This window comes from Felis catus, chromosome B1, assembly GCF_018350175.1.
Source record: "Felis catus isolate Fca126 chromosome B1, F.catus_Fca126_mat1.0, whole genome shotgun sequence".
Classification (NCBI taxonomy): Eukaryota; Metazoa; Chordata; class Mammalia; order Carnivora; family Felidae; genus Felis; species Felis catus.
In genome coordinates this window covers 144,719,840-144,744,059 of record NC_058371.1, presented here as the reverse complement: position 1 = coordinate 144,744,059, position 24,220 = coordinate 144,719,840, and the positions used below count along the sequence as shown (strand labels likewise).

General features: G+C 40.8%; 1 protein-coding gene and 1 long non-coding RNA gene across 4 annotated transcripts in view; one reads left to right on the top strand and one right to left on the bottom strand.

The window, feature by feature from the left end:
* Nucleotides 1-24,220, bottom strand: part of BTC (betacellulin) — a 46,405-nt gene that overhangs the window by 4,635 nt on the left and 17,550 nt on the right. For 2 of the 3 annotated variants that reach the window (XM_019829362.3, XM_045056221.1), the window contains 3 exons: nt 15,778-15,876; nt 5,094-5,211; nt 1-147 (listed from right to left, as the gene is read on the bottom strand). In XM_019829362.3, the coding sequence (XP_019684921.3) occupies nt 1-147; nt 5,094-5,211; nt 15,778-15,876 (364 nt within the window). Of the gene's footprint in view, nt 148-1,746; nt 3,594-5,093; nt 5,212-15,777; nt 15,877-24,220 lie in introns of those variants that run through there. The other variant, XM_045056222.1, reaches the window with a different exon arrangement.
* Nucleotides 144-23,245, top strand: LOC123385037. Its single transcript, XR_006597008.1, has 2 exons — nt 144-1,576; nt 22,918-23,245. It is a non-coding gene; the product is annotated as an uncharacterized LOC123385037 (long non-coding RNA).

Below are 24,220 nucleotides of genomic sequence, written 5' to 3'. Positions count from 1 at the left end.
TGACAGCATGTGCAGACACCGACCACCAAGATGATAAAAATCACCATGACTACTATCAGACAAATCACCAAAATCTGCCCTCTATCTTCTCTGAGGTAAAACAAGTCAACTCGCTCACATCTTGCCCCAGTGTAGCCTTCATCACAGCTGTGAAAATAAAACAACAAGGGAAACCGTGCAAGACTTTTAAGAACCTCTACTATTTCTTTTTTTGAAGGAACTAACACTGTTGTCATTTACTGGGATTAATAAAGGGCTCAGTTCCTTTAAAAAAAAATTTTTTTTTTTCAAATAAAGCTGGATACCGCCGTGTTCACAAATAATTTCACTTTCTTTGCTTCGCTGACAGCCTGTCATCACTTGAACATTCGCAAGATGGCTAATTTAAATAAACAGAGGTAATCACAATTTACTAAAACTTACTTTAAAATTTTAGATTCTGAGTTGGAAAGAGAGGAGATGGCAAAAAAATCCCTCCATGGTGCCCCCCAAGCGCTTAAATACCGCCATGACAAGGAACTCAAAATCCCCACGACCGCCCATGTCATTGGAGGCAGTCAATGTGCCCAAGTCCTCCTGCTCCAAACTGTTAGAAATTATACTGTTTCATGTGATCACACGTGGTAACGTGTGTGGAAGTTCATAGACCGATAGCCTATGAACTACATAGAAAGCTCCGTAAATGTTTTTCCACAGGATTCCTTTCTCTCTCTTAACTGCCACCCACCAGTTGTGATTCTTCTGCTCACAGTGGCCACAGATTACGTGATGCTCTTCACCCCTCCAACTAACCCCCCCCAAAATACAATAGGTCTTGTCCTCTCCAGCTCCTTTATTTGATGCTCAAAGGCCCATTTTCAGACGTGCATACCGTTCCCTCCACTGTCCTGTAAATGGCCCCTTTCTCTGCGGCCCTCATAAAGCACAGTGGCCACAAGTCAAGGAATCTCCAAGAGTGACTTTCACTCTCCTCAATCTCTCAACGTTTTATCAATACAGCCTTAGGATTTACCCCAACCCGGCAGATTCCCTTTGTCCAAGCCAAGGCTTGTCTGAGCAACACTCAGCTAAAGGCTCAGTGATTTGGGGACTATCCACAGTATTCTCTGAATCCCATTAGACGCTTAAAAGGCACGTAAGAAGTTTGAGGACGCTGCAAAACTGAAATCCTATGTTGTAACATCAGTACCTTTGCATTAACAAATATCTTCCCGTTTTTCTCCTCAGACTCATTCAAAACAAAAGAGATAGTGGTCGTATACATAATTGCTTAAATCCCCAAAAGATGAAATTCTGCTTCTTAAAAAGATTTCTGTGTTACCTCGGTTGTTTATTTATTTAGCTATTGTTTTATTTTGTTCTCTCTCTCTTTTTTTTTTTTTTTTTTGTTTTTGCAAGAAAGGATCTACTGCCAGATCATTTTCTGGTTCGTGTTTGACAAGAGCAGTGCAGTCAATTCCCACAAAGCCTATCCTGCACAAGGAAGGAGATCCCATAATGCCGACATTATCGCTGATATAATGCTTGAGACAACAGCACGAAGAAACATCTGGCTTGGTCACATCCATACAGAAAGGTGACGATCAGTGCAAGCTGTAGAGAAACGATACCTGATGGCGTCTATTGCAAGAAAACCCCCACGTATGTGAGGAAAATTCCTTCCTGGCAAGGTCAAAATAACAGGAAGAGAGCTTAGAAAGATCTTGAAACATCAAAAATCTCTTGCACATAGAACTGGAACTCGTGGGGGGAATCACTTTTTATTGCGTGTGTGGGAGGGAGATTTTTTTTAAAGAGTTTTTTTTTTTTTTAAGGTCATAATGAAAATCTTACCAATATATAGAGTCTCTTCCAATTAGCTTAAGGGCTTCTCTAACACATTCACTAAATCTGGCATTTTTAAACAATCAATTTGCCCATAAAATACACAGAAATGACTTGCTGCTCTTTTAGAATGTTTTTTGTCTTTTTTTTTTTTTTAATGATTATTATGGCTCTGGGTTCAGTGGTGTAGCCGTGCTTTAATTGAATTTCTCAGTAAGCAGGATTTCCTGCAAAAGCTGTAACCCAATGAGGCCAGGCCAGAAGGCTAACCTTTGCACAGGCAGTTACCATGGCTCTCATGTTATTTCACTTCTCATCAAACCAATAACATGTCAGCTAATGGTCATTTCAATGGGAAAAGAAGAGGCAAAGAGTACAAGATCCTAGCAGATGTCTATGAAACGCTGAGTAGCTGAATACATCAGTTTTTATTTAGTAAACATCTTATAGCATTTAAAATCACTTTTAAAAACACCCATGACCCTTCAGGATTCTGAAAAATCAGAGTTAGGATCACTGTCCTGAAATAATCACCAGACACGGTTGTAAGGGATTTGTAACTATTAAGTCAATTGATCCTCACAACAACCTCTGAGGTAGGTGTCGTTATTAACCCATTTGGAAGGTGGAGAAACTGAGAGCATAGAGAAATTCAGATTCAAGCTGTTTGACTCTCAAGTTGATGCCCCAAGCACACGAAATACTGCTTAAATGAACTGTACCACATTGATACGTGAAGACATGTATCTGGAAAGAAATCATTCCCATTCCAAGAAAATACTAAGAAGACTAAGGGGATTTGAGTTATTTGAGACGCACACTTTTTTTTTTTTTTTTTTCATGTAAAAGCAGGAGTCCACACACTCCTGTAATTCCAAGCAAAAGGAGATACTTGTGCTTTTCCAAGCTGGCAGAGTCACCAATGGCAACACAGCTTTGCCCCAACCTGTGCTATGACCAGTCACCTAAAAGGTCAGGCCCAGGTCACATACACCCCGCTCGTCAGCAGGACAATGTATGGAACACCTACTCTGTGCTGGGTACGACAGAAAGTATTTTTGCTTAATGAGTTCTCCTGCTTTATTTTCAACACTTGAGAGGGAGATATTATTACCCCCTTTTACAGATGATAAAACTGAGGCTCGGGAAGGGTAACTGACCTGTTGTTAGCAGTTCTTCTGGTACAAACAAAACCTTAACTTGGGTCTACCTGGCTTCAAAATCTGTGTGCTGGCTTCTCTGCTCTTCTGCTTGCTGTTCATTCTGCACCATTTTACCACGAAGAAGCTGTTCCTGGCTCAGAGTAAGGCCTTGGTGTTGTCAGCGTAGCATTCGATGCGCCATGCTAGAGGGACTTCTTCATTTATTCGCCACTCATTTCCTGAGCGCCTATTAGAATTCTGACACTGCGCTTGGCCCTGGGACACAAAAACGAATACGCCCCGAGACCCGCCTCTGGGTGCTCGCAGACACGGAAGGGACACTCACAGGGACCAACAGCTAAGCTCCAGAGCTGAGATCTAGAGGGAGACTAGATCTCAGAGACAGGACGTCTAACACACCCGAGTGTGTGTCCGAGAAGAGGGAAGTCAGCGCAGGGATCCAGGAGGAGCTGAGGTCTGAGCTGCATCCAAAACATCAGTGCGAATAAGTTTTCCAGACTAGCAGAGCTTGTGTGATAAACCGTGGAAAGGGATGCGGGATTTCAGAGGAACAGCTGGGAATATGGTGAGAGATGTGGCTAGAAAGGTAAGCCGGAATCAGAGGAGCTGTGGAGACCATGGAAATGAGTTTTAGCCTCACACTGAAGGGGACAAGCTGTGTATCGATCTTAGGCAGGGAGATTACATATTGCGGTTTTCATTTTAGAAGGCAGCAGGAGGGGCGCCTGGGTGGCGCAGTCGGTTAAGCGTCCGACTTCAGCCAGGTCACGATCTCGTGGTCCGTGAGTTCGAGCCCCGCGTCGGGCTCTGGGCTGATGGCTCGGAGCCTGGAGCCTGTTTCCGATTCTGTGTCTCCCTCTCTCTCTGCCCCTCCCCCGTTCATGCTCTGTCTCTCTCTGTCCCAAAAATAAATAAAAAACGTTGAAAAAAAAATTAAAAAAAAAAGAAGGCAGCAGGATTAAAGGACAATAAATCTGCAGACGTAGGGACAGGTTAGATAAATGTACTGGGTTAAAGGGCATTAATATTTTCAAAACGCAATATATTCTTCTAAGCCAGTGAGCAATTAGAGGAAATTAAAAAAAAAAACAAACTCTATTCTTTCCCAACACGCAGCACACACACACACACGTTTCCCTTATTTCCTTACATTAGCAATTCTTATCCCCTCAAAGTATTGTCCAGTATATTTATTTTTAAATTTAATTTAATTATAATTAAATTTTTATGAAGTCCATGACCCTTAAATGTTCCACTAAATTAGGGTTCCGAATCACTGTTTTGAGACACTTATGAAAAAAAAAATGTATACCGAGGGAACGACACAAAAACATAAACATTCTATAAACTTTAGGTCAAAATTATACTTAAACAATCACCTTGCTCATCTTTCAGAAAAGGTCTCAGAGAACACCTAGATATCTCTTTAGATATCCTAGAAGGATATCTCTTTAGAAGAAAATAGAGAGAGGATATCCTCTCTAGATATCCTAGAAGGATATCTCTTTAGAAGAAAATAAACATTTTGTAAGTGCAAAAAAGTTGTTTGTGCCTGAATAAAAACTAAACTTGGAATCAGTCTACTAAGAGGCAGAAAGAGCACTTTTCTTCCAATTCCCTTCTGTAATAAACAGGCTTTGCAAATAAATCTCTGCTTAGAAGCAGGACTAATTTCCTTGTACTTAATTGACACCTGCAAAAGTAACTTTTAATTTGGCAGAAAATCCTTCATATTTACATTAACTGCAAACCATCTAACACGTTCCAGAAGAATTTGCTTCCATTCGAACCACCTGGGAGATGAATGGAGCTGAAAAGCATCCTTAACACTGGACAGAAAGTTCTGCTTGCTTGCGTAAGGCAGCAGAGGACACAGCCTGGGAGCCGATCTGGGCTCTCGCAGGCTCCTATTTCAGAAGGAAAGTGTGTGTCAGTTTCTCCATAAGTGGCTGCAGAAAGGGTCCCTAAACAAATGGCCGAGGGCAGGACCAGGGGAGCTGTGTCCTGACACAGAGGGCTCTGTTAGCTCAGACTTCCCGGCCCTGTCAAGTCCACGGCCAGCACTGCTCTGCAGCCCTCTGCCTGCTGGCTCAGGGGTCCACTTACACGCAGGAGGGCGTCTGCTCGGCCACCACGAAGCGACATCTCCCTTTGATGCAGTAGTGCTTGTATTGCTTGGGGCACCGAGAGAAGTGGCCTTTCCGCTTCGATTGCATGGTGGTAGCTGACAAATGAGAAAAAGCCCAATAAATCAACTCACTTTAGATACACATTTATTTCTACGTGGAATCATATTCCCCTCTTTGCTGCAGGTTTCTCTATACGAGATACTCCTATAGAGTATCCCTTTCTTTCAACACTGGGATCAAAGCCAGACTTTTGTGGTCCCCAAATAGCTCTATCAATAGGGTGATGGGGATCTTGGTGGGAATGTTTCATATTTAATTTTTTTTAATGTTTATTTATTATTGAGAGACAGAGAGAGACAGAGCATGAGCATGGGAGGGGCACAGAGAGAGGGAGACACAGAATCCGAAGCAGGCTCCAGGCTCTGAGCTGTCAGCACAGAGCCCGACACGGGGCTCGAACCCACCAACTGTGAGATCATGAGATGAGCCAAAGTCAGATGCTTAACCAACTGAGCCACCCTGATGCCCTGGGAATGTTTCATATTTTAACAAAGATTGGTGCCCAACCTACCTCTTAGAAACCTTGGTGTTGTTTAAAGGGGGAAGCATAGTTTTTGTGAGAGAAGGCTATTCTTTCTGTGAAGGTTATCGGAGCCATGGGGCACATGGCATTGAAAAAAGAAAAGGCCTTTTTTCCCCTTCCCTTCCCTTCCCTTCCCTTCCCTTCCCTTCCCTTAAACATGCATGTAGCAGTAACCAAGTGCTAGATACTGGTCATCTTCTCTCTCTCTCTCTCTCTCTCTCTCTCTCTCTATATATATATATATATATACACACACACACACATATATATGTAACTATCATAACTATAACTATATATAGTATATAGTACTTATAGATATATATCTACTATATATAGTACTACTATATATAGTTATAATAGTTATATACATAATAGTTAATATATAGTAACTTATTTAATGCTCGTAACAGCCTTGTGAGGTAAGCATCATTCTTATCTGCTATTTATGGATGAACAAAGCCCAACACATTGAGGCTAAGTCATCTTCCAAGATCACACAGCTAGGAAGTGTCCAAATGAGACTCAGACCCAACAGGTCTTGCCCCGGAGTCCATGCTCTTGACCTCTCCACTCTGGCACTCTGCCAAGTCAGCCGTTCAGCAGGTAGCTGTCATCTGCTCTCAGCCTGATGCATCCAGAAGTCACGCTTGCCTAATGGGAGATTCTCCCTCTCATTTAACCCCTCAATGGTTTCTCTTGCTCTAAAGAAAGAGGAAGATACTGGAAGCCTCATATCCCAGATTTTGATCCTGATCTGACTTCCTTGTCTTACCATTTAGAGTTTTCATTACCTAATTTTTCAACTAGGGGCAGTGATATGTAAGTTTCTCCCATCCGTGCATGTAGAAGGTTTTAATAAGTAAGGGTTGACAAGAGTAACGGTACAGAAATACTGACTTGCTGTTTCATGTGCTGATTCACACCGGACATGTGCCCACACCCAGAGCCAACAGCTAACTAGCCAGCTCCAGCCCAGGGTTGGACTTTTTCACATTCATGCTATGACCAACAGCTTACAGACTCAGCCACCTGTGAAGCCAGAAGGACCGTGATGTTCACTTCAGAAGGGCATTTCACACTCACCTGGCATCTGAGTGATATTAATAGTAATGACTGCTAAACTTCTTAATTAGTATTATAAAATGAGCACAAAAAATCCCCAGGGCAACCAGAGGGAGGAATTGCCAAGAACTTCAGATGATCTATACACAGCAAATTCCCGCAATGCCAGGTCACAAAGTTTCAATTCCCACAATGCCAGGTCACAAAGCTTCAGGGGGTGGCAGGATGTTGCTGAGGAACTAGCTGACCTGGTTTTGGATGGTGACTTGATTACTAGCTAGGCTGACAGCTTCTACACGCCAGACATTTGCTCCCACGCATACCGGTCAATGGGACTCTTACCGAAATTTCTTCCGGAAATAACTCCAGAGTGTCTCAAAAACAAAGATCTGTAGGTTTTGGCAAATAAATGTATTGGCCAACTTTCATGCCTACTTTCTATTTCCAGAGCCCTGTAGTGAGCACTGGAAAACATCAAAAGAATGAAGCATATCTTGTCTATCTAAATTAGAACAATAGAACAACAAAAAAAGGCAACAAAATAAGCAACCAACCCGTAAAAACAACCATAGTAACCGCAAATATAGTTGTGGCACACTGGAAACAGGGGAAGGAAAGAACATCAGATGAGGAAGGAAAAATCGTGTCTTATTTTCAGCTCTGCCTCTCCTTCGCTGGATGGGTCCGGGCAAGCTTATGAAGCTGTCTGAGCCTCAGTTTCCTCACCTGTAGATGATAGCATCTACCTCAAAGGGTTGTTGAGGAACTCAAATAAAGAGTGCATGCACAAGTTCCTAGCAGAGTACCCTGCACAATAAAGTCCTCAGTCAATGAGTTGATTCTAGAATCTTCAAGATCTTAGCAATTCCAAGAGAAATGTTGTATCATTACAAAGAGCACTTATCTAATTAAAGAAAAAGTTCTGGGAAATGGTTTTTGTTTTTTTGGTTTTTTGGTTTTTTTTGCTTGTTTGTTTGTCTTAGGAGGAGGCAAGCAATCTATTCAGCTATGGAGAATGTTAGGAGCAAAAACTCAAGGTCAGGAACATGCAAGCCTCATCATGTGGGGAGTGGGAGGCAGATTTAATGGAAATGGAGGGGAACAGCCAAGGGGGTCTGTGAATGGAAGTTAGAGTCATCAAATGGCAGTAGGCTGAAGTGTTTACATTTGAACTACAAGGCAAAGGAGAGCTGAAGACGGTTCTCGTGAATTAAATTAAATGGTATATGTAAAAACTACATTTTTCAGTGTATTAGGTAGGAATCTGCAGGCTGAGTTAGAGTAGAAAGATGCCAAGAGCAAGGAGAAAACCAAGGCATGCCTGAGCCATGCAAATATATGTCGTGTGGGCCTGTGGGAGGGGAACCGAGGTCAAGGAGATGAATTTAAGAAGCAATAAGACTTAGTCACGGATCTGCTGTGATCCAGGAAGGTCCTTCCTACTTTGCAAAGCATACCTGACTTTAAATATAAGCCATATGGCTCTGTATCCTGAGCTTTACTAATTTCTCTAGTGGTTATGTCCCTTTAAATGTAGCTGCCCTTTTAATAAACATCGTACAGAGCATGATCCCAAAAAGTGCCTTAACCGGCAGCTGCTGGGTGCAGGGATTTGACCAGCCTCAGCCCATCCAAGCAGCACAGATCCATGCCAGGGAAATGGTTGCCAGGCACTGTTCGGATCATTCCCAGAGCTCTCTCCTTTGCCAAATAAACATGATCTTAAATATTCCCAGCATTATTTGGATTTGAAAACCCTTCCATGCCACCACGCAGAAAATGTCCAGTGATTTCTCTATGGAACTTTAAAACGTGGAAAAAAAAAATAATGCATCACACATACTGCCCCCTCCCCAAAACAGATGGGATCATCTCAGTTCTCTGATGGAAATGAGAAGGCTTATCAGCATACCCCCTTTCAAAATGCACCTAAAATTCCAGTTGCTTTCTTCTAATATTCATCAAGGTCACATTATCTGAAAATTGAACAACTGTGAAATCTAACATTTTCTGCCTATCACGAGACCCGATGACATAGGACAGAGGAGGGCAAAATCTGTCCTTCCATTCCAGAGATGCTTATCAAGAAGGAAAAGTTAATCCTATGACAAAAGAATGATTAGTCCCATGTATTGTGTTTCTCTGTTGAGAAGTGAATCGCCTGGTCCGGAAAATGCGACATGAAAATTCCCCTGATAATGGGGGTGCTGGAACTTAGTCGTTCTCCCCCCCCCCCCCCACCCACCACCCTTACTCTTTTCTAACCCCTGTTTCCAAAACCAAAGCGTTCTCTGGGATTGAGTCTTTCCCACAAAATCGCACTGGAAAACTACACCCACTAGCAGGCCAGGTTGCAACACAATCTCCTAAGTGAATGGGCCCCACATTACTTGGGGGGTAATGTATCTCAATCTCTTCTTGAGATGCCATATTCCGAAGATGCTAAAGCCAGTTAAAGAAGGAACTACTAGGGTTACTGCAGATAGGTGTACGTCAACACCTAATTCTAAGCGAGAACGTCTTTCTTCCATCATATGGGCAGACAGGCAAGAAGTGGTCATCTTTCTTGAATCCTATGAACAGTTCGATGAGACGTGAGATTCTCTTGGGCCAAACTAAATTGGAGGAATATAGCACACACTCAAATGACTTAGTTTAAGTGTGGAATTTTCCTCAGATGGATGGATGGTTTGATTAAACAGTATGGCTCTCTAGTCTTTCTTGTACATAACTCTTATTCTCAAACCAAAACAGGCCTTGTGATGCTTTTCTGCTTAAAACCCCTCAGAATTGGGGCACCTGTGTGGCTCTGTCCGTTAAATGCCCAACTCTGGATTTTGGCTCAGGTCACGATCTCACAGTTTGTGAATCTGAGCCTTGCATCTAACTCTGTGCTGACGGCACGGAGCCTTCTTGGGATTTTCTCTTTACCCCTCCCCTGCTCGTGCTGGCTCTCACTCTCTCATTCAAAATAAATAAATAAACTAAAAAAAAAACTCCTCAGAATTGACACATTAGGTTTATTTTTCATAAAACGTTCACCTATTCTAGTTGTGCTCGTTACAAATCCATTTAATGATTTTATAAATATTAATAGCAGCAGCTCTTCTAATATCAACTCTAAGGGTAATATACAATTATTATAAAATTACAATATACAATTATTTTATGTAATTCTCATTACAATGTGGATAACCTCATAGTATCTCTAACCCCCTAGTTAAATACATAGTTAAATCTCTGTGCGAGAGATTAAAAGGAGGTGCTAAATTTTGAGATAAAAGTCCCGTAAGTGTTAACAAAGACAGAGAGGAAGTGAAACAAATACCTATAAATTTATCTTCCCACATAGCTATCTGACCTTAAAAAGGGAACAGGTAGGGGTGCCTGGGTGGCTCAGTCAGTTGAGCATCTGACTTTGGCTCAGGTCAGGATCTCACAGCTCATGAGTTCGAGCCCCACGTTGGGCTCAGTGCTGATAGCTCAAAGCCTGGAACCTGCTTCGGACTCTGTATCCCCCTTTCTCTCTGCCCCTCCCCCTGTTCATGCTCTGTCTCTCTGTCTCTCAAAAAATGAATAAACATTTTTTTTAAAAAAGGGAACAGCTAATGCACAGAAGAGTTTAAGTAGTCACAGAAGAATTTGAAGAAAAATTTCTTCCTACTCCATGAAGTAGAACCTAAGCCTTTAATCTAGTCCTTGGCTTCCTGGCAACTTCTCAGTATGAGTTTCCTCACTTTACAACGGTGTTAAGCCAGGAGGTGAGGAAAAAATTTTTTATGTTCTAAGTTAATTTTCCGTCTTATCTTGCCCACTCTCTCCCTGAGACAGGGGAAGGTAAATTCACAATGCCCTTGAAGAAGTGCAAAATTTGAAAATTTCTCTTATTTGAGGATTACCATTTGGTTTCATATCCAATGCCATTCCCTACAGAAATGTAAAAGAGTTCGTTACTCCAGGAAAAGAAAAATAGATCTCACAGATGTCCTTGCTAACCCTCCAGTGTTACTAGAATATGTTCATATAGGGGGCTAATCAGAATGGGTCAGCATGTGTTTTAAGCAGGAGGATTAGGCCAATGATTTCTCAGCTTACAGGAGTGGGCCCTCACTTAGATCTGTCCTTTTTCTTTTTTTTTTTTTATTTATTTATTTTTGGGACAGAGAGAGACAGAGCATGAACGGGGGAGGGGCAGAGAGAGAGGGAGACACAGAATCGGAAACAGGCTCCAGGCTCTGAGCCATCAGCCCAGAGCCTGACGCGGGGCTCGAACTCACGGATCGCGAGATCGTGACCTGGCTGAAGTCGGACGCTTAACCGACTGAGCCACCCAGGCGCCCCAATCTGTCCTTTTTCAATGCTGATTCGAAGGGGTACATGCACCCCAATGTTTATAGCAGCACTATCAGCACTAGCCAAAGTATGGAAAGAGCCCAAATGTCCATCGACTGACGAATGGACAAAGAAGAGGTGGTGTGTATATACAATGGAATATTACCCAGCGATCAAAAAGAATGAAATCTTGCCATTTGCAACAACGTGGTTGGAACTAGAGGGTATTATGCTAAGTAAAATAAGTCAGAGAAAGATAAATATCATATAATTTCACTCATGTAGAATTTTAAGAAACAAAATATACGAACATAAGGGAAGGGAAGGAAAAATAAGGTAAGAGAGGCAAACTATGAGAGACTCCTAAATACAGGGAACAAACTGAGTGCTGCTGGAGGGGTGTTGGGGGGGAGGGGCTAAATGGGTGAGGGGCATTAAGGAGGGCACTTGTTGGGATGGGCACTGGGTGTTGTAGGTAAGTGATGAATCACTAAATTCTTACACTATATCTTAAGTAACTTGGATTTAAATAAAATCTAAAAATCAAAAAATAATAATAAAACAAAACAAAACAAAAACGAGCTGCCCTTTTTCATGCCATCCCTCTAAAGGAAGAAAAAAGAGTTTAGTGTAGATGTGTGTGTATATTTGCATGTTTAAAATTATTCATAGCTGAGGGGCAAACAAAGAACAATGAACAGGAAGAAAACTTGTGTTTCTTTTGTTTTTCACGAGTGCATGTTTTGGAACTCTTATGTAGATAATGCCCCCTCTGCTCAGTCTCCTTTGCTGGTTCTTCCCTATATCCCCCAACCTCTACATTTTGCAATGCATTGGGACTCAGGGCTTTTACACTCCTTCCTGGGCATTTCCTGGTTTTAAACACCGTTATGGTAACAATTCCCAAATTTATGTTTCCATCCCCGATCCCTTCCTTCAGTGTCCAGCTGTCCAACCAACCCTTGGTTGCCTAACTGGCAGTTCAAATGAACACTTCCAAAGGGCACACCTGATTTTCTCCCTCAAGTCTGGTCTTTCTCCATCTCAGGAAATGATACTTTCTTTGTTATTCAGGCCAAATATCTTAGAGCCACTTTGACTTCTTTCTCTTCTACTATGCATCCAATTCATCAGAAAACTCTATTGGCTGTATTTAAAAATGTATGCAGAATCGTCCCTCTATTTCTACTAGCCTGGTCTAAGCCTGACAGCATCTCTAGGCTGGAAGTAGTCTCCATGGCAACAACATCTAACTAGTCTCCCTGCTTCTATCCTGTCCACTCTTAACTGTCTAGTCTGCACACAGACACCAGAGTGATGCTATTAAAAATCAAACCTGAAGGCTTTATGATCCCTGGCAAGGCTCTGCATGACATTACTCATTACCTCTCTTTCTGCACTACCTCTCTGACCTCATCTTTGACTATGTTGTTCATTGTTACATCCTTGGTACCGGGGACAGAGCCTGCTGCAAAAGTATTGGTAGGAATGAATAAATTCCTTATTCAAGATAGAAAATGACAAACTAAAAGTGAAATGCTTAGAGATTGGGTCTATTTGACAATAAAAGAATAAAATCATTTAGAAATAAAATAACTCCTGTGGTGCCTGGATAGCTCAGGTTGACTGCCTGATGCTTGATTTTAGCTCAGGTCATGATCCCAGGGGTGTGGGATCGAGCCCTGTGTTGGGATATATACTGGGTGTGGAACCTGCTTAAGATTCTCTCTCTCTCTCTCTCTCTCTCTCTCTCTCTCTCTCTCTCTCTCTCTCTTTCTGCCCCTCCTCTGCTTGCATGCCTCCATGCTCTCTCTCTAAAAAAATTAAAAGATAAAAAATGAAAAAAATTGAAAGAAAAAAAGAAAAAAAAAGACCAACTCCTAAAGATGATCTGAACTATTCCTTCATTTTATAGATTACAAATTGATGTCTGAAAGCTTAAGTGACTCACCCACGGTCACACAGTCAATAAGGACAATCTTCTCCTACTCCATATTAATTCCTTTTTAAGAATGTTTTGCCCCTGGGGCGCCTGGGTGGCGCAGTCGGTTAAGCGTCCCACTTCAGCCAGGTCACGATCTCGCGGTTCGTGAGTTCGAGCCCCGCGTCGGGCTCTGGGCTGATGGCTCAGAGCCTGGAGCCTGTTTCCGATTCTGTGTCTCCCTCTCTCTCTGCCCCTCCCCCGTTCATGCTCTGTCTTTCTCTGTCCCAAAAATAAATAAATGTTGAAAAAAAAATAATAATATAAAAAGAATGTTTTGCCCTTGGGGCGCCTGAGTGGCTCAGTCGGTTAAGCGTCCGACTTCGGCTCAGCTCATGATCTCACAGTTCGTGAGTTCGAGCCCCACGTCGGGCTCTGGGCTGACAGCTCAGAGCCTGGAACCCGCTTCAGATTCTGTGTCTCCCTCTGTCTGCCCACCGCTGATTGCACTCTGTCTCTCACATTGTCTCAAAAATAAGTAAACATTTAAAATATTTTTTAAAAAAAAAAAAAACATTTTGCCCTTATTTGGGCTTTACTTTCAAGGACTATTTCTCAGAATTCCCTTCACATATTCAGCATTCTGACCTTCCCCCACGATTCTAGCAGTTTAGCATTGTGATTAACAATACACATTCTGGAGTCAGTCTCTCCAAATTCATGTCAGGCTACTCTGCTTACTGTGTGACCTTCAATGAGCTAAAATTCTTCTGCACAGGATAGAAACAATAGACTGACAAGGCAACCTATAACTGCTATGGGAAATAGTACGGAGTTTTTTTTAAAAAATTAAAAACAGAACTACCATACGATTGAGCAATCCTACCTCTGGGTATTTATCCAAAAGAACAGAAAACAGAATCTCGAAGAAATACACATACTCCTATGTTTATTGCGGCACTATTCAATCCACAATAGCCAAGATGTGGAAACAACTTAAATATCCATCAACACATGAATGGATACATAGAATGTGGTTTATGCAAGCCACGGAATACTATTCAGTCTTAAAAAAGAAGGAAATCTTGCCATTTGCAACAACATGATTGGACCTTGAAAGAATTATGCAAAGTGAAATAAGTCAGTTATAGAAGGACAAATACTACATGATTCCACTTATTAAAGAAAAAAAAATCTAAACAGCTGAATCCACAGAAGCTGAGAGTAGAATGGTGGCTGCCGGGGGCCAGGGAGGAGGGGGGGTGGGAATGAGGAGTCATTATTCACTGGGTATAAAGTCTGGGTCATGCAAGATGAATAATTTCTAGAGAGGTGCTATACAGCATCTTGCCCATAGTTAACGATCTTGGGTTGTACACTTAAAATTTTGTTAAAAGAGTAGATCTCATGTTAAATAGTCTCACTAAAATAAAAAAAAAATAGGAAACACATTTAGGATACTGATGAGGCAAGTTTTTTAGAACTGTCAGTCACTGGATCATGCAATAACCCCCAAGGGAAATGTGAAAATGCCATCATTGGAGATATTTAAAACTCAACTGAAGAAAAGCACACAAACACATAACACTGGCCTTGTTCTTCTCTCTACGCGAGTGAAAAGACCCACACAAGCATGATCTAAGACACCAACAGATTCCACAGCCTGGAGGCACTTTCCAGACCACCCATTAGTGTGAGGGAAGAAAGCAGAAGACTGGGCTGGAACTGATGGTTCACGTCACGGTGACTTGCTCAGCGTGTTCCCAGCTCAGTTATGACTTCTCCAGGGTACTAGGACAGGAGCACTTACACCAGGTCACCACCCTCCGAGCTCCAAAACGTTTCCAGGGAATACAGGAATCTCTCTCCCACCTACTTTTAGACTTGGCCTGTGTTGCGTTGTGTTGTGTTGTGTTTTGATTTGATTTGTTTTGTTTTGAATCAGAAACAACCCTGGAGAAGAACAGACCACTGCATCTATAAAGGACAGACAGAACCTTAAAGTAGGAGTCAGCAAACTATGGCTCAAGGGCCAAATCTGGCTCACAGCCTGTTTCTCTAAATAAAGTTTTATTGAAACATATCCAACGTCACTCATTTGCAAAGTGTCAATGGCTGCTTTCACAGTGCAGCGGCCAATTTTGAGTAGCTGCAAAAAAACACTGCATGGTCCACAAAACCTAAAATACTTATTACCTGACCCTTTACTAAGGCTCACCTTTGCTTTAGAGTAACAACTTTGAGAATACTGATTGAAGTACCTCTAGGGCAAAAATATGCAAAAGTCATTGCCTTCTTCCCTTCTTTTAAGTTATGGAATAGAAAGAAGTTAATTTGAATAGAATATGCCAACTTTGTATGCATCTAGTCCAAAATATCCCATGCCAGAGTCTGGAGCATACACCTGCAATACCTAAAATAATGTAATGATTAAAAATGGAAGCACTAGAATCAGAAAGACCTGTATGAATCCCAGATTTGCAATTTACCTGCTGGGTAGCCTTTGGCAAGTTACTTAATCTTTCTGGACTTCACCTTGAAATAAAGTCAAAAATATGATCCAGCTCAGAGGGCTCTCGCGAGGAGTGAACGCATTACTGTATATAAAGCACTTGGCAGAGAGCCTGGTCCATTATATATGCTCACAAAACTAACCAGTCTTATGATTAGTGTAGTATTAAAAATTAAAACTTAGGGAAATCAACGTTCCAAGACTGAACATGAGGCTGGTAAAACACAAAGGCACTGTGTGTTAAGCCTTACCTGCGCAGTTTTCCCCAGGATCTCCACAGAGAAGGCCATCCCTTTCAGGACTCCTGGTTGCATTCCCATCTGCCACGACACAGTGGAGGATCACTAGACCTTCAAGTTCAAAACAGAACCAAACAAGCATGAAAACTTGAAAATTTCCTCAATGCAAAATACTCTATCGAAGCCATGACCCATTTATGAAAATAACAAGCCTGTGCCTTCCGTTCCCAAGGCATTCTCCCACAGGAAGGGGGGTGGTACACAGGCCAGCACATCTCGTTTTTTAAGCTCAATGCCAAAGACAGAATTTAAAAGCCAGCAACACTTGCAACTAAGTATGCATCTTAACTGAAGAGATTTGGCCATAGCTTGTGAGGGAGACATCACAGAGGCAGAGAAATAAGACTTCTCAGCCGCTGCACAAATACACTGATGAATTTCCAGGGAGAATGAATGACAAACCCATGTGGCAACGTACTTTCTCCATTCCAAACAGACTCAGTGTTTCTCTGGTATTAACTAGTGTTTGTACTTCCTTCTTGGGATATGTGAACTAGATATTCAATTTGTGGGAATTATTTGAAAGTTTGAGTTTCCCTTAGCTAAGTATCTCTGTTGTTGAGAAGGACAGGTCTCATGAAAAAATATGGGGGAGAGAGAAATACTGTGTTGTGGTTAGCACAGTTTAGGATACAATGTGCAGATTGTATTTAAACAAGTCAAATGTAAAAAGTCACTTATGAGATAATCTGGGAAATCAGACCCTGACTACACATTAGATAATATTAAGGAATTGTTCTAGAGAACTTAAAGTGTGCTAATAATATTGTGGTTTAGGTCAAAGAACAGAGTCCATATCTCTTAAAGATATATATTTAAAAACTTATAAATGAAATTAATGTATCCAACATTTAGTTTAGAATAATCCAACAAGAGAAGATGGGTGCAAGGGGGAGGGAGAAACTTACAGATTAAACAAGATTGGCCACATATTGATAATTACGAAAGCTGGGTGTTGGCTAAACAAAGGTTTATTATGCTCTTCTATCTACTTTTGTATAAATATATTTAAATATCTACAATAAGTTGGAGAGGGGAGGAGAAGGTAAGGGAGGGCAGATGGGAAAAGATAAGAGGGCTTGGGAGTTAGCTAGTCTTGAGTTCATGACCTTTTTTGCCACTTTACAGCCATGTACCTTGGGCAAATTTCATAATCTCTCAATTTCCTCATTGCCAAAGTGGAGATAATTATTATCTCTTCTCCAGAGCATTTCTGTGAGGATTCAATCAGGTAAGTATGCAAAGCACTTAACACAGTGCTGGCATGTGACCAATGATCACTTAAATTACTCATTATCATGTAACTGGCAGGAATCAAATAACTTGCCCACTGGGTGTATTGACATTTATCCATCTAGCCAATGGTTTCTAAGCTATGCATCTTCTTTAATTCAACTCAATTCAACAGACATCCATGAGCATCCAGAAACACCCAGGCAGATAGGACATGCTCTACCTTCAAAGTGTTCCAAAGCTAGTAAGGCAAGTAATCAGCCAACCAATTAACCATAATAATAAGTGAGAGTATTATACCAGAGGACAATAGTATCTAGCAAGTTCAAAGGCCAAAAGAGTTTTCAAAAAGAATCAATATAGAGACTTTTTTCTAATTGTCTAATTATGAAAGTTAAAAAAAAAAAAAGGTTGTAACTAGCATTTGAAATAGTGAATAAAAATGGAAAATCAAATCCACTGGTGATGGATACATTGGTACTACTTTTCCAGAGGACAATTTAGTGCTCTATGTTCTAAAAGCAAAAAACTCAAAAAATATAGAAATGCTTAAATCCAGTCATTTCATTTCTAGTAATCTTTCCTAAGGCAATAACTGAAGATACATAAAAAGATTTAGCTGTAAAAATTCTCTATGACATAGATTATAAAAAATTGGAAATTCCCTAAATATCTAACAAGATAGAGTTGATTAAATACACAGAACTGTTTTCATGCAATAAAATACTATTCAGGCATAATTCAAATAGTAATAGAACATTTTGATATATTCCTAAATAAGAGAAATAGGCTATAGAATAATAATGCAGTGTGATCTGTGTGTTTCTCTGCATCTGTGTGTGATAAATGTAAAAAATGTTTATATTGATAGATAATCAAAAGGTAGGTAATTAAGTACATAGAGTTGCTCACACTGGTTAGGAGACTTTTGCCTTAATTTTCCTTATTTTCATTTTTCAATTTCCTACTAGCATATTTTATCTGTGACAACAACAAAAAAAGGAGTATCTCCCAAATTAAAAAAACAAACAAACAAACAATTTGGCCACCGAATTTCTAGACTTTTCATATCTTTTCTCCCAACACCTGCCACCCTCCTTTCACACTTATAACAAACCAGAAACATACAATCATTTAGCGCTTTCCAAGCACAGGGATTGTATATTTACGCATCTTTGTAACCCTGGTAACTAACAGAGAACACAATAGATACTCCACAAATGTTGAAAGAATGAATAATCCATCTGTAAATGAAGAAAACAACTTTCAGATTCAAAGATCCCAGGATCCATTTCTAGTAGAAAATTTCAATCCATGTCTTTATTATTATAAAATAGGTTTAATTCATTTTTAAAATCCCATACACGGGCTTTCTGCATGGGCAGAATCAGGAAGCCTTAATTCTGGTGTTAATCTATTTTAATGGCGGGAATTTTACTAAAAACCTCTAAATCTTATAGAGAGTCAACCTCTGCAAACTGGAGATGACACCATCTCCTCGAGGTTATTGTAAAAATTAAATTAAGTAACATAAGGGGAATCTGGGTGGCTCAGTTGGTTAAGTGTCCAACTTCTACTCAGGTCATGATCTCGCGGTTTGTGGGTTCGAGCCTGGCGTCGGGCTCTGGGCTGACAGCTCGGAGCCTGGAGACTGCTGCGGATTCTGTGTCTCCTTCTCCTCCTGCCCCTCCCCAACTCATGTTCTATATCTCTTTCTTTCTCTCTCTCTCAAAAATAAATAAAAATTTTAAAAAATTGAATAACGTATGAGAAGGCACATGGCTTGGCACCTAGTATACAGTTTTTAGTCTACTTGCGCTTTCTTCTACCACGTATTATTTAACCCATCGTTCTCCACTTCCACCTAACAGTGGAAGCCCTGATTCCACTGGAACGCTGCCCAGCGCCTTCAAACATTCTGGCAGGCTGGGGCCTGTGCCCAGACTCTCTTCTGTTCCGACTCACTCCACACGCTGGCGTCAGCTGGTGAAGGGATGCCACCACTGGGGACAGCCCTGGAGAGGACCCCCCAGGGAGGATCCATGCCCAGGCAAACCAAACACCAAGCACAAGGCACTGGAGTCGCATGTGCTATGCTACTGCTCACCCACAATCTTCAGGCCACCGTCACAAGCTGGTGGCCACGAACCAGATCCGCTCCCAGGAATCATGTTCTCAGTCTGCACAGTCTTAAAAAATTGAATCATGGCAGTTCGTAGCAAACCTGGATTTTTCTACTTCCGCCGAAAAAGCAGAAGGGCTGGCAACACAGGTCTGAAACACCTTCCGGGCAGCGACTAGCCGGAGTCAAGCAGCAGGTGACCCGTTTAATGCCACGGACCCCATCAGACATGGCCGCACTCATTTATTTTAACTGCCTACATCTTGACAGGCATTTCAGTTTGTGATCTATACGAAGTGACTCAGAAATCAGAGAAATGCGCACAAAACCATTTTGCTCGATACTGAAGGCAGCTTCAAAGACAAAAGACACTCTTGTTCCATCCATAATACAACAAATATTTAGTAAGTACTATGTGTTTTGCACTGGCACAAGACACTGAGGGTTCAAAGATAACAGATACTGTCATTAACCTGAAGGAACTCTCATTCTGGTGAGGAAGAGAGACACAGAAATCTTTAAGGGTCATGCATGTAGCAAGGACACCAACAGAGGTAACACAGGATGGAGAATCGGCTCTACCTAGCTGCAAAGACTTGATCGAACAGGTGAGGCTTGTGGTGAGTTTTAAGAAGGAAGAAATGATTGTTGTAAACATCAACCAGTAACTTCTAGAAAGAAAAAAATTGTGTAAGCAAGATGACATAATCATTGATGTTATTTGTTTCTGCAGGAGACAGTACTTACATGGTAATAGTGATGTAAACACTGATTATTTAAATCCATGACATCAAAAACTGTCATAAAATCAAGGCCAGTAATTAGCCCACCTACACCATGTGGGGAGACTGTTGCGATGAATCAGTATCTTTGCTGTGCTGGTTTTTCAATGTTCTCAGCGGCATCCCTAATGGTAACCCCACTGAAATTACGGAAGAGGAGAAATTCAGTAGGGAAAGTTTAAGTTGACAAGCCAAGAAATAGCATTACAAGCAAGTTATTTAGCATGAGGGAGGTAAATGCAGAAGAGACACTTCAAAGAGACAAAAGTGGTTGCTTCCAGGAGGCAGAGAGGCAGGAAGCTTTGGTGCAAAGATCTGCTGTTTGTTTTTGGTTTGTTTTGTTTTGTGTTTTATTTTTGTTTTTTAAGTTTTTATGCTATTTTTGGTTATAAACCTTTTCGTACTGTTGGACTTTTAAAAACCTATGTATATTTATTATACATAACTTAATTAAAATATTTATTATACATATTATGATGATTTATTATACATACTATTTAAAATAAAATTAACTTTTTAAGTAGGCTTCATGGCCAGTGTGGAGCCCAATGAGGGGCCACCCAGGAGCCCTAAACTAAAATTAATTTTAAAGAAAAGGACACATAAAGTTGTAATTGACCAAGGCATTCTGAACAAAAGGGACAACTTGTAAGAAGACACAATATGCATAACCCAACTTATTCTGGTTTGTCTGGTGGAGATTGTGATTGGAGAGAAGGCTGGGGGGGCGGGTAGGTAACAACAAATGACCATATTAATTACTTTGCATTCTTAGGCACCTAAGTTGGGGTCATTGAAAACCTTTAAGTGAGAAACAACAGAATTATTTTTTTGGTTTGGAAAGGTTACTTTAACACCAGTACTTTAACACAAAGGTGGCAGCAGTGGGTACGGAGAAGAAGAAATGAATCTGCGAGACTCAGTCACAAAGTAAAATAGAAAAGACTCGGTGACTGGTGGGATAAGGTAGGCAGTGAGAAAAAAAAGAAGTCTAGAGTGACTGGAGTTTGTGGCTTGAGTGATTCGCTGGATTGCTGTACCAAGCACAGGTATAAGGGATGCCAAAAGACAAACATTAGGAGGAAACATTAATGCAAAGAAAGTATGCAAATAATTGCAGATGACTCTTCAAAGATGTCAAACTGAGAAAGAGAGGGAAAAGATCAGTCAATATATAAAGAAAAAAAGAGGGTTGTTTTTGGTTTAAGTTTGTTTTTTTTTTTTACATTTTATTTATTTTTGAGAGAGAGACAGAGCACAAATGGAGGAGAGGCGGAGAGAGAGGGAGACACAGAATCCAAAGCAGGCTCCAGCCTCTGAGCTGTCAGCACAGAGCCCGATGCGGGGCTCGAACCCACAAACCGTGAGACCATGACCTGAGCCGAAGTCGGATGGTCAACGACTGAGCCACCTAGGGGCCCCGGTTGTTTTTGGTTTTATTGTGAGAGAAAATTGATAGAAAGATGCCAAAGGTATAGGAAAGAGGCAAAGAAAGGACTATTAGTAGAGGCAGAAAAGACTTACAATGCTTAGCCTGAAAGGCAGGGCTTCTTCCGCAACGTATAATCCTTGGCAGTCAAAGGTAGCAATTTGGCAAATATAACTTTATTCTGAGTAAATGAAAAGTCTTTAGAAAATAAGAGCTTAAAGGTATTTTACATGCTATACATCTCACCTCACTGTTCAAAGGAATCCAAGTTCTGGTTTAAATGGATGCAAAACATCCAAAGGTTTCTCAACTTTCACACTGGATAATTCTGTGTTATGGGAGGCTGTGCATTCTAGGATGATTAGTCCTGCCTTTTATCTCCTAAATTCCCGTAGCATCCCACCCCTTCCCCGCCCCCTACTTCTGAGTTGTCACAATCAAAAAATTTCCAGACATTGCCTAATGTTCCTGGGAGGAAAATTGACCTGGTTGAGAACCATTGCAATCTCTCCAACCTGTTTTAATATTTTTTCTCTAAAATACAGCTTTCATTTTGAATGTGTTGTTTTAATATAAATCAGTCACACAACCTTGAAGGCTCAAATTTTGGCTTCTTAAAAATTTTCTTAAGGAGAGTTCCATTATCTTACGGAAAGATCATTGAACTCAGTCATTAATTCACTATGTGACCTTGAGCTAATTAGCAACCTCTCCTGACCTTTTCCCTCAAGAAAAATTAGAATCATAGGTTCTCTGCCCATCCAATAATCTAGTTCGTTAAAATTAAATGAAATAATAGAGTAAAAGAATTTGTTTAAAACAACATGTTATTAAAATAATCCTTATTTGCATCAGAGAAAGTATGGTTTCTACTTTAGAGAAAATGAAAGAAAATATCGTACTCAGATGTGGAAAACATAACAAGATTTTCATTCAGAAGAGTCACAAATTTTGTTAAATTTCAGTTCCAGAATTAGTAAGCATTTTACACGTATTAAAATATCCTACCAACCAACTAAAATCATCCTCCGGGAGAGTTCATCAAGTTGGCCTTTAAAATTTCAGTAGAGAGAGTATTCACTCTCTTCTAAGGCAGTCCACTTCAATGAGACCATCCATCCATTCTTTCAACTGCAGTCCTTCCTTCATTCAGAAAGATTATTGAGTGCCTTGGTGGCTCAGTTGGTTAAGTATCCGACTTTGGCTCAGGTCATGATCTCCTGGTTGGTGGGTTCGAGCCCTGCTTCCAGCTCTGTGCTAACAGCTCAGAGCCTGGAGCCTGCTTCTGATTCTGTGTCTTCCTCTCTTTCTGCCTCTCCCCTGTGCACTCCCCTCTCTCTTTCTCTCTCTCTCTCTCTCTTTTTCTCAAAAATAAACATTAAAAAAATCTTTGTCAAAACGTTTATTAAGCACCTATGTCTTAAGCTCTATAAATGCTTCTTTATGTGAAGCTGGGTTTTGCCTTCCTGTAATTTTACTCTGCTCATTAGAATCACCTGGAATAAATCTACTCTTTCCCATGACAGGTTCTCATCTATCTGAAACCAGCTATCAAGTCTCCCTGAAAGAATTCCTCTTCAGGCTAGACATCCTGGATCCTTCAAGTACATTTTCCCTGTCATCATCAAGACCCTTATAAGCCTTGCCACGGTCCTCTATATGTAAGGTCAAACCAAGGTGCCATTTCACATGGTCTGGCAAAGACAGAATAGAATGGGGCTCTCAGCCCCCAAATTGAGGGCACCTTATTTCTGGTAATGCAGCCCCATAGCACGTTGGCCATTTTTGGCTGTCTGATTAAACACGGGGGTTTTAGTCTCCGTACAATTAAAGGAAACTGCTAAATCTCTTGTACTACTGGGAAGTGGTATATTGATGGTCTATTTGTTCTTTTTTGTCATTGTTCTGTTTTGTTTCATATTTTACTTTTTACCTAAAAAATAGTTCTAAACTTTTTAGATGTCCCTTTTAAAACTATATTAGATGTCACCTATCATTCATATATTTCACAGTCTTTTTCCTTTTTTATTCTTTCATCCAACCTACTTCATGTGGCCGGCAGAATTTCTGAAAGATGCATTAACGCGATAAAGACAAAACAAAACAAAATAACGTTAGATCAGTTGTTTGCAAAGTGACTGGAATTGAGTATTTCTGGTGCTAGCTTTTAAATATCCACCGTACTCATAACATTAAAGATAAAAAAGAAAAGCACCCAATTCTACTTTCGTGCGTCAAAGCTCCATTTACAAGATGCTCAAATTAAAAATGACTGAATTTACTAAAAGTATTATCCCTGTCAGCCAGCACGGAGAATGAAGTCATTGGGAACAATATAAGCATTGAAAGAGACACAGCTTGACAAGGAGCATGACCCACTGTCTCACAGCTAACTGCTAAATGCTGAGGTAAGTTATACGCCAGCTGGGTCAACTATTTCAAAAAATCAAATGTGACCAACCTAAACAGTCATGTGCGTTGTGTTTGCCTCATCTCTGAGCTGAATTTTCCATTTTTAGAGCCAAGAGCATTTTATATTTTAAAAATAAAAAATATAACATTATCACAAAATGGCCATTCATCTGTATTCTGATGATGTAGGACAACTTCAAATCCAATGATTTCTTACGACATCATATATATCTGATTTTAGGATTTGAACCACACTCCATGCCCCACTAGAAAGTCCAACTGTAGGGGTGCCTGGATGGCTCATTCAGTTTAAGTGTCTGACTTCAGCTCAGGTCATGATCTCACAGTTGGGGAGCTCGAGTCCTGCTTCTGGAGAGCTCATGCCCCGCTTTGGGTGAGCCCTGCTTTAGGGAAGCC